The sequence below is a fragment of the Callithrix jacchus genome, chromosome 21 (genome assembly GCF_049354715.1).
Source record: "Callithrix jacchus isolate 240 chromosome 21, calJac240_pri, whole genome shotgun sequence".
In the NCBI taxonomy this organism is placed as follows: domain Eukaryota; kingdom Metazoa; phylum Chordata; class Mammalia; order Primates; family Cebidae; genus Callithrix; species Callithrix jacchus.
Window position 1 is genome coordinate 41,072,057 of NC_133522.1, and position 21,801 is coordinate 41,093,857.

Genomic DNA, 21,801 nt, shown 5'->3' on the forward strand with positions numbered 1-21,801 from the left:
TTTGGCATCTGCCTACTAGAAGCTAGTACAGTCCCCTCACCCCCTGAGTTGTGACAACTAACAATGTCTCCAGAAAGTGCCAAATGATCCCTTTACTCCTCATACTGCCTCCTTCTCCCGGTTAAAAACCACTGGTATAAGATACTTTAAGGTGACAAGCATGGAGAAGAGAAAAGTAATGAGGAAAAACTAAACTGGCAAGATCAATAAATATGGTCTAAATAAATGCAAATGGAGGCTGACTAAATAGACCCATGGGAAGTGAAACCAGGAGACAAAATCTTAAAGAAAAGTATAAAAATTGCAAAGAAGGCATTAAATCAGCTCAAAATGGATTAAAGACTTACACTTAAAACCTGACACTATAAAACTACTGGAAGAAAACATAGGGAACAGGCTTCTTGCCACTGGTCTGGGCAAAGATCCTTTTGAATATGATCTCAAAGCACAGGCAACATAAGCAACAGCAGACAAGTGGGGTCATTTCAAAAGAAAAAGTTTATGCACAGAAAAGGAAACAATCAGGAGAAGGAAGACACAACCTACTGAATGGGAGAAAATAGTGGCAAATCATAGCATTTGATAAGGCATTAATTTCCAAACTACATAAAGAACTCAAGCAACTCAATAGCAAGAACATGAAAAACCTGATTTAAAAAAAATGGTCAAAGAACTTGAAAGAACATTTCTCAGAAGAAGACACACACATGGCCAATAAATGTATATAAAAATACCCAACATCAGTCCTCATCATGCAAACTGAAACCACAGTGAGCTATCACCTCACACCTGTTAGGAAAGCTTTTATCAAGGTCAAGTGACAGCGAGCATTGGTGAGGGTGTGGAGAAAGGGAACCCTTGCACACTCTTGGTGGGAATACAAGTTAGTACAGCCATTATGGAAACCTGCATGGAGGTTCCCCCCAAAATTAAAAATAGAACTACCGTACTATCCAGAAGTCTTATTTCTTGGCATATAGTCAAAGGAAATGAAGCCAGTATATCGAAGAGATATCCGTACTGTCATGTTCATGGTGGCACTATTCATAATGGCCAAGATAAAGAATCAGCCTAAGTGTCCATCGACAGATGAATGAAGAAAGAAACTGTGATAAATACATACACAACACAGTACCATTCAGCCTCCAGAAACATAGAAACCCTGTCGTTGGCAACACCAAGGGTGAACCTGAAGTACGATACACTAAATAAAATAAGCCAGGCACAGAAGGACGAACACTGCATCATCTTATTTATATGTGGAATCTTAAAAAGTTGAATCTAAAAAAGCAGTACGCTATAAGTACATACCATTTTTGTCTGCCCATGAAAATATTTTTTTAAAAGAAGTTATTTATTTGGGTGGAGGATCTACTAAGGAACATTCCTGAATGGAAAAAAGAATGAACCTCAACGTAGATGGAATCTGTCTTCATGTGGATGTGGCTATGGGCACAGATGGGTGCTTCTAAGTGACTGAGGATCAAGCCTGGCTGAGAAGCACTTGGGCACAGAGGGGCTCTTGGGGAACGATCAGGGTGATCAGGAGCACCAGCTCCTACAGATTGTTTTACAGATGCCGGTAACCTTGAAATGGAAGAGGAACGCACATATGTAACATCACCTCTCAACATTTCACTGAAGGAGATTTTCCCCTAAATAGAAATATATGGAGAAAGGGTACTGGGACCAATGAGCTGGATGCCAAGCAGGACAATCCGTGCCTCCACTCAGCTTCCTGAGGTGTCACTGAAATAGGTGAGACTTCGAACTGAATGAAGTGTATTGTAAGTTATTTACCAGACCTCTTCTGTTCTCCCACTAGTTACCGTTTTTTTTTTTTTAGGAAAAATAAGAGTTGAGATTTCCATGAATACAGTCTATTCAAGCTGATAAAGTGAAAAAGAGGGCATCTTTTCTGTTCTTTGATTGATATCCTACAAGTAGGATATAAAAAAAATTTCCCATTTTCCAGTGGGAAATGGATCAGACGTTATGATCGGTCCTGTGCTTATGAATTCTCTTGGTCATAGACATTTATTTTCTACACAGGTTCAATTTTAAGCATCAACCAATCAGCTCATGGGCAGTAAGATGTCCCTTGACTGTGGTATTTCTCACACACTTCTCCTTCCACACTCATGCAGCTTCCCACAAGGGACCCCTACAGGACTTCCTTTCAGACAGAACTGGAACCAGCTCCATGTTGCCTGTTCCTCTCTGCTCTAATAGTCTCACATACAGCTTCTTATCCTTAGCTGATCACAGGAATTTAAGGGAACCAAGTTTGGGTAGAAATCCCAGTTACTTGCTTCCTGCTATGGTTGTGTGTGGGAGGAGATCAATGTGGCCTCTTCTGCCTGTACCCACTGGGGTTTCTACACATAAGCCATAAGCATCCATCTATTGGTCCATCTATCTGTCCTCCCTCCCTCCCTCCCTCCCTCCCTCCCTCCCTCTATCCCTTTATCATCCCTCCTTCCTTCCCTTCCTCCCTCCATCCCTCTATCATCCATCCATCCATCCATCCATCCATCCATCCATCCATCCATCCATCCATCCATCCATTCATCTATCTATCCATCTGCCTGCCTATCCATCCATTCATTTATCCATTTATCCCTCTATCTATCAATTTGTCCATCTGTCTATCTGCTGGCTCACCCATTCATTCATTCATTCATTCATCCATCCATCTATCTGTCCATCCAGCCATTCACCCATCCATCTATCCATTCAACATTTATGGAGTGCCCACAATCTGCAGTTGCTGTGATTAGAGAGATAAATGACATGGGCCATCTCGCAAATTGCTCAGAGTCTCTGAAAGAAAATACTTATAAACAGAAAAGCTGAAATTAAGTTTTGGCAAGAGCTTTCATGGATACACAAACCCCAAAAATCAGAGAAAGAAGAAGAATGTGATCTTTTGCATGAGATCCCAATGGGCATCCTAGAAGACATAGTCATCGGAGTGTCACCCTGGAAGTACTACTGCTTCTGGAGTAAACACAGATTCAGTGTGCCCATCCATGTCTGGGATGGGGATGTGGGATTCCTGTTGTCTGCCCCCTCAACACCTCATGCAGACACATGTCTCAACTCTCATAACCTGTGCAATGATTTCCCTTGACTGAAGAACAGCCCTGTTGGGTGCCTTTAATAACTACTCCCAGAAATTTTGGGAGAAATTCAAGTTGTTCAAATAAGCATGGAGAAGTGACGTCTCAGAGAGGATTTGAAAATAACATAGAAAAATGAAACTAAATATGCATTGGGATTTCTGAAACTTTTTACTAGATTTATTATTGATAGATCCTTGAAATCTATCATTATCTAGTCTTTTAGGTTACTTTCCTCCTAGATTTTTAAAGCCATCAAAGAAATGCTGATGATGATAACCCCCGTTATGAAAAGAGAAGGAAAATGAGTTATTCAAAAGCAGGTACTAGGAGGACTCAGAATGACAGCACTATGTACTTCCAGTAGTTTTAAAAGAGTTAAGGGCTCTTCGATTACCAAATCATTGTCCTGCTTCCTGTGACATCTGTAACTAGACACCAAGATAACTCATTTTAAGTTTATTTCACAGGACAAGAGTACCCAAGTCACACCCTCTCTAGAAGAACTTTTCGAAAAATGCACAGCTTAGGGGTCAAGCACCCAGACTTCAAAACCAGACTAGGGTTGAGTGCAGCTCTGCCGTTTTCCAGCTGTGTGACCTTGATGAATTACTTGGCCTGGTCATCAGTCTGTAAAACTAGGAGAGTAATTGTCTCCCTTGTGTAGATAACAGAGCTGGGAAGTCTTTGCTGTACCAGCAGGCCAGAATCATGGCTGCCTTTTCTTCTCTGTGCTTCACTTTGGGGACATGGCTGATGCCCTTATTTTCATGCCCTTGTACACTGACTGTCAGTTTTTGTGGACATCCATAGCCAACATCAGGAGACTGGGGTGGAGGAGAGGTCAGATTAGGTGTGTGGGAGGCAAACATGCTAAGGAGGGCCAAAGGTACCACATTGTTTCATTTCTTTGTGGGAAGTAGCAACAGTGAATTGGTTCCTAAGGCCTTTTTGGAGCTGTGCTTCTCCAAAAAATACTCCAGATTTTACCACTCAGGGGTCATCTGGCAATGTCTGGAGATACATTTGGTTGTGGCAACGTGAGGAAGGAAGGGTTGTCATTAGCGTCTAGTGGGTATGGGCCAGAGATGCTACTTAGCAGCCCACAGCACCCAGGGAAGCCCCCTCAACAGAGAGTGATTTAGTTGCAAATACCAACAGTGTTGAGGTTTGGAAACCCTGTCTGGTGTGAGCAGAGGACAGATCCTCAGCCTACATGATGCCTTTCATCTTAACCATGGGAGCTAAGTGATCCCAGCCACTAACTCTCTCGTTTTACCAGAAAGGTGTACAGGAGGAAGATCAGGGTACAAGGACACATCAGCCAGGGCTGAGACCCCCCCAGCCCAAGTCTCTTCCTGCCATACTCCCCACCTCATCACAAGAATCAGCCGTTTGCTGCCAGGAGTGAACAGCTCCAGTGTACAAGGATGCATGAATGATCACACGCACTCACTAGGATGACAAAACTGGGGTTCACTTGTTAGATTTGGTTTGTGTTGGCCGGGGGTGGTGGCTCATGCCTGTAATCCCAGCACTTAGGGAGGCTGAGGCAGGTGAATCATGAGGTCAGGAATTCCAAGACCAGCTTGGCCAACATGATGAAACCCTGTCTCTACTAAAAATACAAAAAGTTGGCTGGGCACGGTGGCTTATGCCTGTAATCCCAGCACTTTGAGAGGCCAAGGTGGGTGGACTATGTGGTCAAGGGATCGGGACCATCCTGGCTAATGTCATGAAACCCTGTCTATACTAAAAATACAAAAATTAGCTGGGTGTGGTGCCATGTGCCTGTAGTCCCAGCTACTTGGGAGGCTGAGGCAGGAGAATCACTTGAACCTGGGAAGCGGAGGTTGCAATGAGCCAAGATTGTGCCACTACACTTCAGCCTGGTGATAGAGCAAGACTCCATCTCAAAAAAACACAAAATTGTTTCTTATACTGTGTAAGGAAGAAAATGGGAAAATCCAGTGAAATAGTGCCTAATCAAAAAAGCAAATCAGGGTGGAAAGGAACAGCCCGTGATGATAGCAGCAATGATCTGGAAGTTACCATGTGTCAGGCAGCATTCTACGTATTTCTGGTTCATTGTCACACTGTATAGACGAGGAAAGGGAGAAACAAAGGGTGAGGAGCCTGTTCAAGGTGACTCAGTGGGGAAGGACAGAGCTGGCATTTGAACACAGGCTCTCGGACCCCACAGACTGCACCTGTAAAACTCCCCACCCTGACCCCCACACCCCACCCCAACACATCACAGAGGGGCCAGATGGGAGTGAGAAAGCCAAAGAGAATCTGGACTCCAACCCTGCTCTGCCTCCTGCATTCCATGTGGCTTGGGCTGCTTTTGTAGCCTGGTCTCTGCTTCATTTTTTTTTTCTTTTTAGCCAGTGGGAATTAGTAGCTGTGCCTATCTCGTAAGGTTTTTGATTAAAAGAGACAATGGAGGTGACATGCCTGACACCATTGTACATGAGTGTTATTTGTTCTCATTATTCAAAAGCCACAGTGAAACGGAATCATCTCATAACTTTAGTGGGTCAACCGGAATTGTTTACAACAACAGCGCGGAAGCCATGCGATGGCGCTGAGGGGTCCTACCTCTCCCTCCCATTTGACGTGGACTCCAGAGTGAGAATCCATCTGGGGCACAGTGGGTGCTGCCCAGGCTCACTGCAGGCCTCTCTCTGCTTTCTGTACCTTCAGGTCACATAGTTGTGATTGAAAAGAAGAATAGAGAGATGTAACTGTTTAAAACAACTCCAACTGCTTCTGTGTAAATGACGTGTTTGATCCTAAACTGAGAGGGTTGAGAGTTGGAAACCTGGGCCTCCCTGGAGGTTGCTGTGGGTCTGGGGGCCAGGACTCCCCAGAAAGAACTCAAGTTGGATCTGAAGGTGACAGTGGAGGCCACTATCCGTGAGGGAAGAAAGCAGAGGGAGCAGGAAGCAGGTGGGTCGGGGTCCTGGCATGCATGCGAACAGAGCTAGATAAGCCTGAAGAGGCACAATAAATAGCAACGATGCCCAGAACATAATCTCTAGTTTATAGCATGAAATTCTTACTTTCCTCTTAACTGCACATTCTGTATAAGAAAAGCAGGTTCCTTTCCCAAGGAGCTTTATGATTTTATTGTATTGTTATTTTTTTATTGTGGAAAATAATTAGCTTGCACATCTTTTAATTTGTTCCATTAAGATGTTTGCACAGCAGCTGTGAGACACTGGCCAGCCCCCTGCATTTCCATTGAGCAGGGCACTCACATGGCTGGCTGTGAGCAGCCTTTGCGGGGGAAAAGCCGTTAATGATTGCATCCTTCATCATGCCGAGCCCCTGGAGTAAAGGTAGCAACTTTCTGTGACTCTGAAGTAACTTGTAGAATAATCAGAGGAGAAATGCCTTTTATACAATAAAGGTGAAGGGGGAACTCAAGGGGGAAAAACCCAACTCCTTGACAAAAGGAATTGTCATTATGTCAGAGGACTGGTGACATGGACTTTTGAAATGACAAGTGTCTCTGCAGAAAGACAGACAGACCATCCTCAAAGGCCAGCCAGTAGGCGTGTGTATCTCATCTCCTGTTATGCCACTGACACTTACTGGTATGAGGTCCTGTTTATGGGAGTGACTGAGGCCACTGCTTGCTGTCACAACGAAACAAGTGCTTCTAGGCATGATTTTTATTTTAACTGCAGGAGTAAGTGGATGGGAAGTGTTTGGGAAACACTAGCCTCATGGAAAACCCTGGCCAGGGTCAGTCAGGGTCGGAGTGGTCTACCCCTGAAGGATGGACTCAGGTGGCAGCTCCCTGACTGCCAGGCAGATCATTCTGTGGTTTATTTTGTACACGTGTTCCACAGCCTGGAATGGGATAGGGCAAGAGATGCATCTGGGAGACGAAGTCCAAGGTGGTGCTCTCTCAAGCCCATGTAAATGCAGGATCAGCCTTGTACAACCATGGGACCAAGTGTCACCTGAAGTTTCTCATGGGAAGAGCCTAATTTATGTCAGCCTGATGGATTCTCAGACTGATAAATAAACAACTGGTCTGTCAGGAAGAAGACATAGCAATGGTTTCTCTCCACCCCAGCATGTCACCATCATCTTGGGAACAAGTCTGAGCACTCCTGGCTTAAAGGTGTGTTCCTCATGGGCTGTCTGGGAACCACCTCAATGTCTCTCTCAGCTCTGATGGGAGAAACATATGAGCAGGGGAGGTCTGGATACCCAAGGTGGGGCCATAAAGCCACCAAATGCATCCAGCATTAGAAAAGCAGTCCAGGATGGTGGCCAGGGCCCAAGCTTGGCGCTACCCCACAGTGTCACCCCCTGTCCATGGGGCCTTGGCAAGGCTTTATTCTCTGTAAGGCTTCAGCTCCTTGTGTGCCAAATAGATACCCTCAACCTCATGTGTCCCCTCCACGGGTAGACAGACAATGGGTTCTACTTCATGAACGCCTCCACTTGGACCTCACCTGCGCCTTTCCCAGCCGCCTAACCACAAGCAGGTCACCTAACCTGGGCAGACCACGCTTCCCCTCCATTAAGTGGGATTAATAATGAGAGTACCTACTCACAGGGCTGTGCCAAAATTTTAGTGCAATAAGGCAAGAAAATGCTTGGAATGGTGCAAGTGCCTTGCACATAGCATATGCTCGATAAATGCTAGCTTTCATTAGCATCAGTTTTAATATTCATAAACTCAACCTTCTGCCGAGGAGCACCAAGATCATTTCTGCTCTTCTACGTGGTGAGAGAGGCAGACACTTTTTTTTTTTTTTTAATCTTCATACATGCCTGGTTCCTGGAACAGCTTCAGGGCCACATTCTTAAGGTTGGCAGAGATGGCTCTCCTCTCTGCAGCCTGCCTTTGGTGTCATATTCAGAGTTACCTTCTGCTTAGTGACTTCCTCTATGTGTCCATGGCTTTAAACATATCATCTCAAATCTTCTTGATAACCATGCACGGTAAAGTTCATTTCCCTTGTTTACAGCTGAGAAACCTGGGACTCTGTGAGGTTTGAGAAATGGCTCAAGTTCACACAGGTGGTCGATGCTGGTGACAGACAGAAACCAACTCCTTGATTCTAAAGTCCACAGGCTCCCCCACCCCTGTGCTCAGGCCTATTTTCCTCCTGGCCTCCCTGTCAAAGGCAACTCATAGAAGAAGACCCTGGTGGTAAGGAAAACACGATTCCTCCTGGAGATGAGTGGAGTTTACACTTCAACATGGTCTGAAGCCTCCAGGGTAGGAGATAACGGTCTGTAGAGAGAAGCTACGTCCTGGTGAGCAGAGACATGGCATCTGTAGGTATCTAGGAATTTTCTGGTTCAAATTGGGGTGCCCATGGAGGGGCAGAAAAAACAACTAGCACTTTTACAATTTCATTGTAATTTCTATTTGGAGGATATATTTTATAATACATGTACTATAATTATATCAGCACAGGAGTACAGGCATATAATTTATAAGTAAATAATGCATAGATTCTGGGCATGTGAAATAATATTTACTGATATGTGGCAAGATCAAGAGTCTGGACATGGCTGATGTGCAGTATTTCAGCAGTTTCTGCTACACCTGGAGAAAACTCCCTCGAATTCAGTACATCCTGGGGAGAAATCTCAATGGATTCCCTAAGTATGTACATTTTGAATGCTGACGTGTGTGTGTGTGTGTGTGTGTGTGTGTGTGTGTGTAAAGCCTGGGAGCCTTGGCTGAGGCCATCTTTGAACCCTCTGCATGGATGTGCTCACTGGCTGTTGTGGTCGTTCAAATTTGGCCCTAGACACTCATCAAAGCCAACCTGGTTAATTCTAACATTACCTAAGGAGCCAGGTGGGCAGGAACATGGCAGGTTCTTAACTAAGGTAGTGCTGGATTTGGGGGAAGAGAGAGCATCCAAAGGGCAGCAGGGGCTGGTTGCTCCTGTGGCAACGGCATTTCTAACGCAGCCTAAGGGCGTTCTTAAGGCCTTGGTATTCGTATACATTGCTCTACGTAATGTGTTCACGAAGTGAATGTATTTAATCTGCAAAGGATTGTGGTATCTGAGCAATGCAAAGGAAAATTGAGGAGGATTAGGAGAAGTGTCTGCTAGTTGTGTGGATGCTTGAATGGAATCCACCTCATAAACTTAGTGTCTGCAAAACTCTGGGTGATAGGAACTGAGAAGACCTGGTTTCTGGTTCTGACTCAGGCAGCAACCAGCTGTGAAACCCTGGCCAAGGGACTCTCTCTGGTGTCCCAAGGTAGAGCAATGTCTAAAATCACTCCAGCCAAATATTCTGCTCTTTCTTTCTGGCAGTTTGAAAATATTTATAATTATAGTTTTTAAAAATATATAGTTATATAATGTTTAGATGCCAACTGCAACTATATAGAACTGCATATATATAACTCTGTAACATAACACATAAAACTTACAAAGCATGAGATGAAACAGTGTCTCATAGTTCATGTCTCACGGTTTGTTTTTTAAACAGATTTGCTCACCTCTGTAATACAATTATTTCTTTGTTTTGAATACAAACTGAAGGGAAGCATATGGGGCACACAGCCTTTATTAAAAAAAATGAAGTAATGGGCCGGGCGCGGTGGCTCAAGCCTGTAATCCCAGCACTTTGGGACGCCGAGGTGGGTGGATCACTAGGTCAAGAGATCAAGACCATCCTGGTCAACATGGTGAAACCCCCTCTCTACTAAAAATACAAAAAATTAGCTGGGCACGGTGGTGCGTGCCTGTAATCCCAGCTACTCAGGAGGCTGAGGCAGGAGAATTGCCTGAACCCAGGAGGCGGAGGTTGCAATGAGCCGAGATCGCGCCATTGCACTCCAGCCTGGGCAACAAGAGTGAAACTCCATCTCAAAAAAAAAAAAAAAATGAAGTAATGATATGGAATGATTGACAGTTGGATAGAATTTCCATTGTCGGCACTTCTACTTCTTTCTATGACACTGCACTCTTCACAGTGCTAATATTTGTTTAAGGTTGCTTAACGTTGTTCCTCTCCTCTAGAACTTTGGAAGTAAAAGCCATTCTGATCTTTATAAACAGTAGATTTGATCATAATAAATAATAATCAAATAGCAGCCTGAGTTTCTGTTCCTACCTGTCAATGCCTAACTAATTTCATTTTCCCCCATTCACCCATTCACCCATGAGCTGGGGTTGGGATAAGAGAGAAAAACTTCTGAAGGAGAGAACTACTTTTTCTCCACCTTGTAGTTCCTCCCACTCTTTTATGGGTTTTATACACATATGTGGTCTCAGATTTTGTAAATTCTATACTTTCAAAGTGGGTGAATGTCAGGTTCAGCTGTGACTGTTAGTAAGCTGGATGAAGCTGCCCAGATGCAGCCTGCAGATGGTGTGGAATGAGGGGCTCGGTGCACGGAGTTCAAAGTGCAAACAGAAGCTGTGTATGAAAATGCAGCGAACTGTGGTGTTAAAACTGCTCCTGGAAAAAATGGCGCCCAAACCAAAGTATCTTAATTAACCTAAATTCTCTTTTGCACACTCTGGGGCAGTAATAAGAAACAAATGCGGACAGCTATATGTATTATAAAAATTTGCACAGAAAAAGAGAATGTGCTTCTCTCTTGAGCAATGTGGACCACTCTGACATTTTTAGTCTCCCTTAAAAAACTCACCCACAGGTGGGGGCACTTTGGCTCATGCCTATAATCCCAGCACTTTGGGAGGTCAAGGCAGGTGGATCACCTGAGGTCAGGAGTTCGAGACCAGCCTGGCCAACATGGTGAAACCCCGTCTCTACTAAAAATACAAAATTAGCTGGGTGTGGTGGCACATGCCTGTAATCGCAGCTACTTGGGAGGCTGAGGCAGGAGAATCGCTTGAACCTGGGGGGTGGAGGTTGCAGTGAGCCGATATTGCATCATTGCACTCCAGTCTGGGCAACAGGAGAGAACTCTGTCTCAACAAAACAAACAAACAAAAAACTCACCTACAATGGAATGTGACCATAGAATACCCTGCAGTGTGTTTGGAGTTCTGACTTCTGTTTGCTCTTTTTAACATGACCCTATCTGGAAAACTGACTGCTGCAAGATTTTCTGGGTCTTTCCTTAGGACCTAATAACAATTAAAAATATCTATATATATAAACCTACACATTTTCAGAAGCACATGAGAGCTGATCAAGACCAATGAACCTCCCAAGGAGAGGAGATGACAGACGGTGCTCTGTGGTGTGGCTCTCAGGCTATATTTGATTTATTGCCCACATCTTATTATTTCATTCTCTATCCAAGACTAGCACAGTTTCTTTTGAGAAATCACAGTCTCCATGGAGGGCATTCTAATGCCTAGGAGTAAAAGCTGAATATTGGCAAAGAAAGCAAAGTAGAATTTTTGCAAAACGTTGAAGCTGCATAGTTCTCTTTTTTAAAAAATATGTTTCAAGACTGGACACATTGAGTCTTTGATTTAAAATTAATTTAACATGAACTCATTTGCACAAAGCAGCATCAGTCTTGAAATCAGCAGAGCCATTGAGCAAGCCCAGCTAGCAAATTGAGACTTCTATTTGTGATGACCTTTTCCATTTGGGGGCCCCAAAAATGTCTTGAGGAACTCACTGTTTAAAAAGAAGTCCATCAAAAAATAGGCACTTATGGACCATGGAATGAGAGGGCAGTGTTGCATACGAAATCAACAATTCTCTAAATGAACACTGATCTTGCAGCAAAACAAAATGAAAGCAAAACAGAAAGAAATTTCTGATTTCAAGGGAAAAACTGAATAACAACTTTCTTTCTTTCTTCTTTTTTTTTTTTTCTTAAATGAGGCAATGACTTTCTCAGGGAGAAATATTTGCATCCAGGATGAGGAAATAGACAGGATCAGTAATTACCAAGCAATAATCATCTGTAACTTACAGAAATACAATGTACAAACAAGTGTTTATAGCCTAGATAGAGGGCAATTATCTGGTTATGTGTTTCATATTTCTATCAGAGATTAAAACATCATTAGGGAAATTTATGGAGGGTCATTTGAAAGAAAGTTTCCTTCTTTTGTTGAAAACAGTTATCTTAAAAATTAAAACAAATCTAGGGGGCTGTGTGATGGAGTTTTGAGTATTTAAAAGAGTGAGGAAGATGGGGGGGCCGGAAGCAAATATTTCCGGCTGCTTAAGAAATCTATCAATCTCACGGCAAGGTGTGGTGACTCTGATACAAGCAACATTCACATAGCTACAGGGCTGCCTGGCTTTCTATTGCTCATTCTAATGTGAGGAGAGGCTCAAGTGTGATTTTGGGCTTTGACACTGAAAATAGGTGTGAACTTGAATCCATTTAACCAGTCCCCTGCCCCACCCCATCCCTTCTCCTGTCCATTTTGCTTTCAGTGGGTCAAGAATAAATATTCACCCTTGGCATCCATCTGCAACTTCCAAGAGGGACTGAAGGAAGAACTTACAGTTTCTCTGCATGTGTTTCCAAAGCCCAGCTGGCACAGAAAACAAATGATACAAGATACGGCTGGGAAAGCACAGCCTCTTTGTCGCCAGGTCTGGCAGATTGGCTCTGGGCTCACAAGACATCCACTCCCAGGCACCTTCCCTCTGCTTCCCTCCTCCACTCTCCAGGCTGGAAAGTGACAACCTCATTGTCCTTGGTTCCCTCCAGCCAGAGGCTTGTGACCTAGTTCTGGCCTAAGCAATATGTCAGTGAAAGTTTGCAGAGAAGGGCTTCCCTTCCTGAATCAAAAGACCAGGTCCCCCCAAGGAGAAGGGGTTGAGACTTCCCATGTCCTTCCTGCCTGGACAGATCAGAGGGGCAGGTCATCTCTATCTGGGCTCAGCATGGTAGGACCAAAACATAGGAGTGTCCTGCACCCCACTGTATCTGATTGGACTGCTCACTCCGGAACTCCTGTCCACCACACAGACCAGTGCTCATCCCCTCAAGCCACTGTGGTACATGCATCCAGACACAGTTTTCACAGGTAAACCTGAGCAAGAACTTCACTCTCTTTCTGTCATTACAATAAAATACATCGCTTCAGTCATCTTTTGGATTCAGTATTTATTCCTCCACCTTGGGTCCTTTATGACATCATTACTGCAGGATGAGGGAGGGAGAGAAAGAGACAGATTCAGAGAGTCAAGAGACATGTTTCCCCAACAAGGACTGAATCCTGCGCAAGTGAGAGGAGTATGTCTGAGCTGACCCTCCTAGCATGTTGAAGGTGATATGAGGTTTCAAGCTCCGTTTTGTGTTCAAGAGCCAGCCTGCATTCTCTACTCCCTGACTGTGTTCGTGGTCAGCAAGGATCTCAAAGGAAGTGCTCCCTGACTGTGTTTGTGGTCAGCAAGGATCTCAAAGGAAGTGCTCCCCAACTGCAAGGATCTCAAAGGAAGTGCTCCCTCACTGTGTTCGTGGTCAGCAAGGATCTCAAAGGAAGTGCTCCCCGACTGCAAGGATCTCAAAGGAAGTGCTCCCTCACTGTGTTCGTGGTCAGCAAGGATCTCAAAGGAAGTGCTCCCTGACTTCAAGGATCTCAAAGGAAGTGCTCCCTGACTGCAAGGATCTCAAAGGAAGTGCTCCCTGACTGTGATCGTGGTCAGCAAGGATCTCAAAGGAAGTGCTCCCCAACTGCAAGGATCTCAAAGGAAGTGCTCCCTCACTGTGTTCGTGGTCAGCAAGGATCTCAAAGGAAGTGCTCCCCGACTGCAAGGATCTCAAAGGAAGTGCTCCCTCACTGTGTTCGTGGTCAGCAAGGATCTCAAAGGAAGTGCTCCCTGACTTCAAGGATCTCAAAGGAAGTGCTCCCTGACTGCAAGGATCTCAAAGGAAGTGCTCCCTGACTGTGATCGTGGTCAGCAAGGATCTCAAAGGAAGTGTTCCCCAACTGCAAGGATCTCAAAGGAAGTGCTCCCTCACTGTGTTCGTGGTCAGCAAGGATCTCAAAGGAAGTGCTCCCCGACTGCAAGGATCTCAAAGGAAGTGCTCCCTCACTGTGTTCGTGGTCAGCAAGGATCTCAAAGGAAGTGCTCCCTGACTTCAAGGATCTCAAAGGAAGTGCTCCCTGACTGCAAGGATCTCAAAGGAAGTGCTCCCTGACTGTGTTCGTGGTCAGCAAGGATCTCAAAGGAAGTGCTCCCTTTTTACCACTTCAGGACATCCTAGTTATTAGATTTTTTTGAGGGGGAAAAGGTCAAGAAAGACATACCTCTTTGGTTTGGCTGGAGGCTTAGCAAAAAGGCTAAAGAAGAGGACTAGTGGCACCTGACGGAGAGGAAAAAGGGAGGCCGATAAGAGTGGCAGAAAAAGTGTTTCGTTGTGCATTTTAATGTCTGTTCAGGCACCAGAGAAGCTTCTGACAATTTCTTGAAGAATAGGAATTGGAGAGAACAATTGCAAAAATGAGGAAAAAATGCCTTTCATGCATGAAATGATAGGAAAACTATTTTCTAAGAGAAAATAAAATATTTTTAAGTGGCTTTGTGCTGTTAAGCTAAGATTTGTGATGTGTTTGATGGTACCTCTTCCTGATGCATGGAAAGATTTCCAACAGGAACTCCGTAATTGGACATAAGCTTGTCTAGAATATTATTAGCCCATTTTGCAGAACTCAAATGAGACACAAAGACATCTATTGACTCATCTAGGTCACGAGGAAGTTACCTGAGAAACTGAAAATTTGCTTGCGTTTCCTGTGTGGGCCTCCTTGGTTGCCTCCAACAAGACAAGCCATCGAAGCTGCCTTCATGTCTGGGCTTTGACAAAGTACATGATCACAAATGTCCCCAAGGTGCAGTCAAAATGGAATGTCTCAGAGGCAGCCCCAGAGAACCTGATAGAGTTACACAGGCAAAATGACATTTTCCTTAGGAAGAGCATTGGAGAAAATAAAGCTACACCAGCAGCCTCAATGAAGAGAGACATCTCTGCTGTCATTGTGTGTTCAGACCAAAGACTTAGGTGACATGGTGCCCCAGTTAGCTTCCGTATATAAAAGCAAAACTTGTTAAGTCGAATTTCATAAAGGGCTCTCGTTTTTTTTCCACCCTCTTCACGGGTAGTCACAAGGGAAGGAAGGCTGATCTGCTGTTGAAAAGCCCTTAGGGTGGGGTGAGTTACCCACCGCTGTCCACACCCATGTGGGATCCTGCAGTTTTAACCTTGCCCAGGCTATACTCTCAGCCTACACCACCCTTCCTCTCTTCTTTGTTCCCACCTTCCCCTCCCCCAGCTCCTGTGTCCCTCTCTCCAGGGAACCTCCCGTAATGTCCTCCAGGGCATTGCGACCTCTCCCTCCCTAAAGCAGACACAGGTTGACCAGCTGCCATCTTATATAACTGAACATTGATAGCCACCATTCAGATTTATTGCTTATTTTATATGGCGACGCAAAGCTCCTTACACCAATTATTTAATTCAGTCCACACAGCTACCTTAATAACAGGTACTGCTGCTACCCTTACTCTGCAGATGAGGAAACTAAGGCTCAAGAGAGAAGCTCTACATGCCATCTGATGAAAGTCAGAACATAGGAAAAGAAAAAAAAGGCCATCGCTGTGTCATGGCACGTTCCCCGCACAGACCTCCTGCCATTGCTTTCTCTATTAGCAGGTGCTCTTATGCCTCCAGACTTCCCCCTAGGCCTTGGGCTCCTTATTAAAGTCTGTGTGTGCACAGCAGCTGTGCAGCCCTCCTCGGTCCCAGCATCTCACCAGGCCTGATTTCTCAGTTAAGGGCCACATCTTTTCTGAGTACATCTTTCGGATCTATTTCGAGAGAACAGAGGAACCTCTCAGCTACTCCTTTGCTTTCAAGAGCTCTAAAAGGCTTCTTGCCATTCAAAATCACATCAGCTACTGTTTCCAAGGGTGCTTCTGCTGCTGGTTGCTCCCTGTCCCTGTACTTGGTGTGTGAGCATCTGTGGGACCTCCTACAAACCCCACTAGTAAAGTGAGTCTGAGGCACAAAGACAATCCTCTCCAAGAAAGCAGAGCCAAAAGGTGGTTTGTTTGGGAGGGGAGGACTGCCATTTGCTCTTTTAACACTTAAACATTTCAAATTTACTCTATCATTTTCTAAAGTTTCTTAGCATGCAAAAAGTCTACATGGCAAAGACATGATTGTAAAATGTAGATAGTTTTATCACACCTTTTTTTTTTTATAGTTCAAAATGTGTGGGCAGTTTCAGATGTGAAACTCCATCTCACAAATGAGGAACCAGAGTCTGATTCTTCAACATCCAGGAGAGCAGCCAGGATGCCCACAGTTTCCCTATGGTCCAGGGTGAGAAAGATTTGCTAAGACCCACTGTTAGGGACTGCACTGTGTCTCCCCAGAATTCATGTATTGAAGTCCTAACTCAAAGGTGCTCATAATTTGACTTATTTGGACATAAGGTTTTAAAATGAGGTCATTGGGGTAGCCCCAATACAATGCAATTGGTATCCTTATAAGAAGAGATTAGGACACAGACACACAAAGAGAAATAACTATATGAGGAAACAGGGAGAAGGCAGCTGTCTGCAAAACCAAGGAGAGAGGCATCACCAGAAACCAGCCTTACTGACACCTTGATCTCAGACCTCCAGCCTTCAGAACTGTGCAAAAATAAATGTCTGTGGCTTAAGCCTGAAGTCTTAAGATCTTAAGTCTTCAGTCAAGCCAGAAGAAGTGTCTTAATAAATATTCTTCTGAAAAGAGTGGCAAACTGATGCTCACAGAAGAGCACACTTTATACATGCAGCTTTGTACTCGGCAATTCCCTTTGAAAGACTGCTGCAGTGGGGTAAACTTCGCTGAGAAGACAAGCAGGGAGTCAGTCTCGCTGAGATTTTTACCTGTGGTTCTAGGAACACAGAGGCATGTGAGTACTCAGGCTTTGCATAGACCACTAAGCCACTTCTAAGAACAAGGCTACCTGAGGCATTTTGCAAAAATATGTACATACTGAGGCTTTTCCTCTCCACACCTACCTCAACTCTTTCTGCCGACACACTGCACTTTTCAAGGGGACCCAAGTTTGGGTTCAGCAAGAATTGTACATTGCACACCGTGTGTGATAATTCCAGGAATTTCAATCGCATCTTGTCTTCCTTCCTAAGCAAATTCAGTGGGAACCTGGTGTGGTGTGATAGAAAAAGCCCCGAGTTCTCTGTGGTAGACCACATCAATTTCATGTGCCAGTCTCTCAGACTCCGGTTTGCCTCTCTCAAGGAAGGGAACAATGGTTCACTTGACCTCACTCCTCTCTTTTCCCTGAATTTCCACATGGGTATCTTGCTAAAAATGAGTTACAGGTTTCCTCCTGTGAGAATTGCATGGACTGATAAAGTACCATCCCAGGAAGAAAACAAAGATGCTGTCTTCCCCTTCAGCTCACAGTTGCCGTTGGGGAGGGAACACACGCTGTAAATTATAGGCCGTCAGAAATGACCGCATTGACCACTGTGAGTAGCCCAGCTACAGCAACAGCCTGAGAACGGTCAGGAGAGCCATTTGCTGGTGGGGGTGGTGATTGTTTTAGCATCAAGCTCTAAGATGATGACCAAACGATACCAACAGAAATGATATTTTACCACCTCTCCAGCTTGGATGAATGATGTGGACGGGTAAACAGGACAATTTATGTTGATAGATCACTTGGATGAAATTAACCAAAAGATTGCCAAGATTTCACGTGGCCCTCCGACATTAAATCTCAATATTATATTATCAAATTAGAGATTCTGAAGGGCCCCGGATTTCTTTCAGTGAAAGGAAGGAATGGAGAAACCTTTTCAGATTAGCCCTTTTGAGTCTTAGTGAGAGCTCAGGCCCTCCCCACACTGCCCTCGTGAAAGTTTAACTGACCCTCATTCCCAACCTGGGGCAGGTCAGCTGAGTATCCATTGGGCACAGGAGCCCTGGGCTTGTCCAGGAGAGAGCTGGACTCCTGCTATCTCCTGATGTCTGCACAGGTCACCGTGTCCCCTCACCATCTTTGCTGTTGGCCATTAAGAAGAGCCCCAGAGGCTGGCACTGCACTCTGAAATGCAACCTATCTCCCAGCAGAATGCTTAAAAATTTCCTGAATCTGCCTTCCTGAGTTGATAAAATAGGAAACAATATACGTTCCGAGGGGATATTGAAAGCAGAGTAAGGGCAGGAAGATCTTTTTTTTTCTGTTATTCTACGAATAGTATTGCTTCCTCTGCTTGTTAGCAGCCCAGAGGAAATGCAGCCAGGGGCCGTTTGCAGCTTTTCACCAGTGGCCGGTGTTTCTGTGTTACCAACTGCAAGACGAGTGACTAATGTATGTCTGTGTGATTCAACTTCACTAAAATTCCCTCTGCCGGTAAAGAAGCACTTGAAAACTCTTTAATTTGAAGCTCAAACTTGGTTAATGACTTGCTTTCTTCCCTTTCTCCTTAACTTCTCCCTTGCCATCCCCAACACACACACACACACACACACACACACACACACACACAGAAACACACACACACAGAAACACACACACACAGAAACACACACACACAAACACACACACGTCAAGTTTTTTTAAATTTCAGAGACCCGGAAACATAGAGCCCCGTGCATTCACAATAGCATTTACTGTGATAAAGCGGCTGGCAGGGCCTCTGCATTCCCCTGCTCACTTAGCTGTATGAATAAATAATGAGTCACAGACATTATTTGGGTGCTCGAGAGAGTTTGTAGCCAGAAAATTAATTATTCCCCCATCCCAGCCCACTCCATCTCAGCTCTGCCAAACCATCAAGCCACGCTTTGCGGGCACTGGTCAGAGTGCGTGCCCTGATGCACACGGCGATGCCTTTGTGACATTGTTCGTTATTATTTTTGTTTGTTTAAACACAGCCCGCTTTTACCACGAAAGATACACAAAACGGACATGCACACACATACACTCACGGCTCAACCACAGCTTCGTGAGTTTCAAGAGGCTGGTTTCAAAAATGGAGACAGGTTTTCCACCCTGGCTATTCCCATTCATAAGCCTGTAATCTAATGACTTAAGCTGCGAGAACATTTAACTTAGGAGACTTCTTTGCGCTTTTCCAGAGAGACCTCAGTATGCCACGATTTGCCTCCTTGTCTCTTAAAAGATGCTGGTTGTCTCTGCATTGAGGCTGCAAGGGAAAACACAGCACAGTTCCATGCTGATGATTTTAACCTAACCAATTCTGTCAGGCTCCTGTACTCTCTGCCTGGTAGACAGCTGCCTTGCCACTTTGGACAGAAGTCACCAGCCTAGTGCAAGTCTACCCGAGAGCCTCCGTCTCCTGCCCAACACTGGCACCAGCCCTCCTGGCTGGCTCTTGCATGTGCCTGCTAAGCCCCGGGGCAGGCTGCATTCTGGGCCACACAGCATGCGGAGTGAAGGGTAACTCAGACACAGTCATTCCGGGCAAGGGACAGCAAAATAAAACCCAGGGAGCTTCGTGCAAGCTTCGTCATCTCTAAGCCTTTAAACAAGACCGGCACAATTTACTCGCACTTAACAAAGTTCTCACGCACCGACTGAACACTCTACCAGTGTAACTAAGTATTTATTAAAACATTTCTGAAGAGCTTCCATCTGATGAGTAAGTAATCCAATAGCTTTGTAATCATATGCCTCAGTTCGAATTCCTCCCACAAACCAGACAGGGAACCGACAGGCACCGAGGCATCTCTGCACCGAGGTGAAACAGGCTGCCATTTCATTACAGGCAAAGCTGAGCAAAAGTACATATTTCAAGACCAGCGTGTACTCACCTCTCATGAAGCACTGTGGGTACGAAGGAAATGACTCAAATATGCTGTCTGAAGCCATCGCTTCCTCCTGAAAATGCACCCTCTTCTGAAGGCGGGGGACTCAATGATTTCTTTTGCCTTCGGAGGGAAAACCAAGAAAGATCACTGCTTCAGTCTCACCCCCTACTCTACATCTCTCTTTCTTTTTCCCCCCTGCTGGATACCTCTGGGACTCCCCAAGCCCTATTAAAAAATGCACCTTGTGGAAACAAATATTCAAATTGTTAAAGATTAAAAAAAATTAAAAAACCAGCGCCGCCTTGGCTGTGGGTTGGTGATGCTCACCCGCTGCGAAACCCTGTGGTTTGCATTCAGTGTGATTAGTCCTGCCTGCTGACCACTGTGCTGGGTTCAGACTTCTGACACTGCCAGGCTACCCAACTTGTGGTTCTGTGGTTGTTTATGAGGCCCAAAGAAGTTTTCACACAACCCAAATTACAAATTTAACTGTTCCCCTTTCCACATCCCATCCTGATTGGTTCTTGGTGATCATGTGACTTAAGTGATGTCAATTTTTTTTTTTCTTTTCTGAGCAATGCCCTTCCTTCCCTCCACCTGCCCTCCCCCAGGCTGTGCAAGAAAATAGCCGAGTAGAATTTGCAAGAGGCGGGATGCAGAGAAAAGTGACTCAGTCTCTTATTATATCTCAATGGCCTTTGCTGATTTAGTACAACTCGGCTCCTGTTGTTATTTGTGGTTTTTGGAACTACTGATTATTTTGATAAAGATTTCATTGCTGCTTATTCAATAGTAATTCAACGCTGGCATCAAGCCACTGCTCCCACAGGATGTGGATCCCATCATTTAAAATGCTCAGCATCAGCTCCGGCAGAGTTAAGTCCTTTGGTAAAGACTATCATGGCATAAGTGAAACTATAAAAGGGAAAAATAAATAAAAGGAAACGTCTTGGTGAGAGTCTGACCCCTACACGGGGCTGGCAACTCCCAGGTATTTTAAAGCCTGGGAATGGAAAAGAATTTTACTTTTGAAATAAAAAGGCTATTTTAATGAAACCAAAATTATGTGGTTTTATTCCTTCTAAATGGACAACTTTAGTATGTATCTCAGTAAAGAGATAAAATCATAGTACTCTCTTAACACACACATTAGGAAGCTAAAGGAAAATAAAGCAAAGAGAATTCCTGTATTTGGGACAAAGCTGTAGTTACTCTGCTGTTTGTGTTCTCACTTGGGAAGGCTCCCTGCATCACCTTTCTCTAGTTCAATTCAAATCAACAGGCTAATTTACACCTGTATGTAAAACTACACTTTGAGCACGTGAGGATTTCACAATAGAAGGGGAACCAGGAGGAAACACTTCTCCAGGGCAAGCTCCTTCTCCTGGGGCTAATAAATATTATATAGCACATCTGTCCTCTACAGAAAGACATGACTGTTTGAAGATGCTAAACATGGGATAATTTTATAAGTGGGCAAACCACTCTGGTCACACATACTTCTTTTCCTGCCCCATTGGCTTTACCTGCTGACAAATAAAACATCATTTTGTTTTGTAGTTCCAAGACAAAGAAAGACTTGTTTTCCTAACTAACTACCTTATTCAATTTTGCTCTGCCTACATCTGCATAGCACTCCATGCACATGAAATGTTGGCTCGAGAGAACCTGTGTGATGATGGGTTGGAAGTGCAGTCCTGGGTTCTGAGCTGCAGTAGCCAGCACCCGCGCTTTAGAAAGGCTGAACTCTCACAACACTCCCTCTGTTTTCCCTCATTCACTTAATTTCACACACACAAAGACCCACAATGACAGTAGCTTCCATAGCACAGATCTTTCAAAAGGAACAGACACAATTTTTACTTACTCCTGTTTTGACTGAAGCAGGAATTGAAACTCAACAGACCGCTTTCTCTTACACTTGTGAGAAGT

At 44.6% G+C, this 21,801-nt stretch overlaps 1 protein-coding gene across 2 annotated transcripts in view; it reads right to left on the minus strand.

The window, feature by feature from the left end:
* The window catches only part of RUNX1 (RUNX family transcription factor 1), a 260,816-nt gene extending 240,488 nt beyond the window's left edge, over positions 1-20,328 (minus strand). For both annotated transcript variants that reach the window (XM_008986640.5, XM_008986637.5), the window contains exons 1-2: positions 20,197-20,328; positions 19,873-19,989 (exon numbers count right to left, since the gene is read on the minus strand). In XM_008986640.5, the coding sequence (XP_008984888.1) occupies positions 19,873-19,930 (58 nt within the window). In that variant the 5' untranslated portion in view covers positions 19,931-19,989; positions 20,197-20,328. The remainder of the gene's footprint in view (positions 1-19,872; positions 19,990-20,196) is intronic.
* Positions 20,329-21,801: the final 1,473 nt, after the last annotated feature.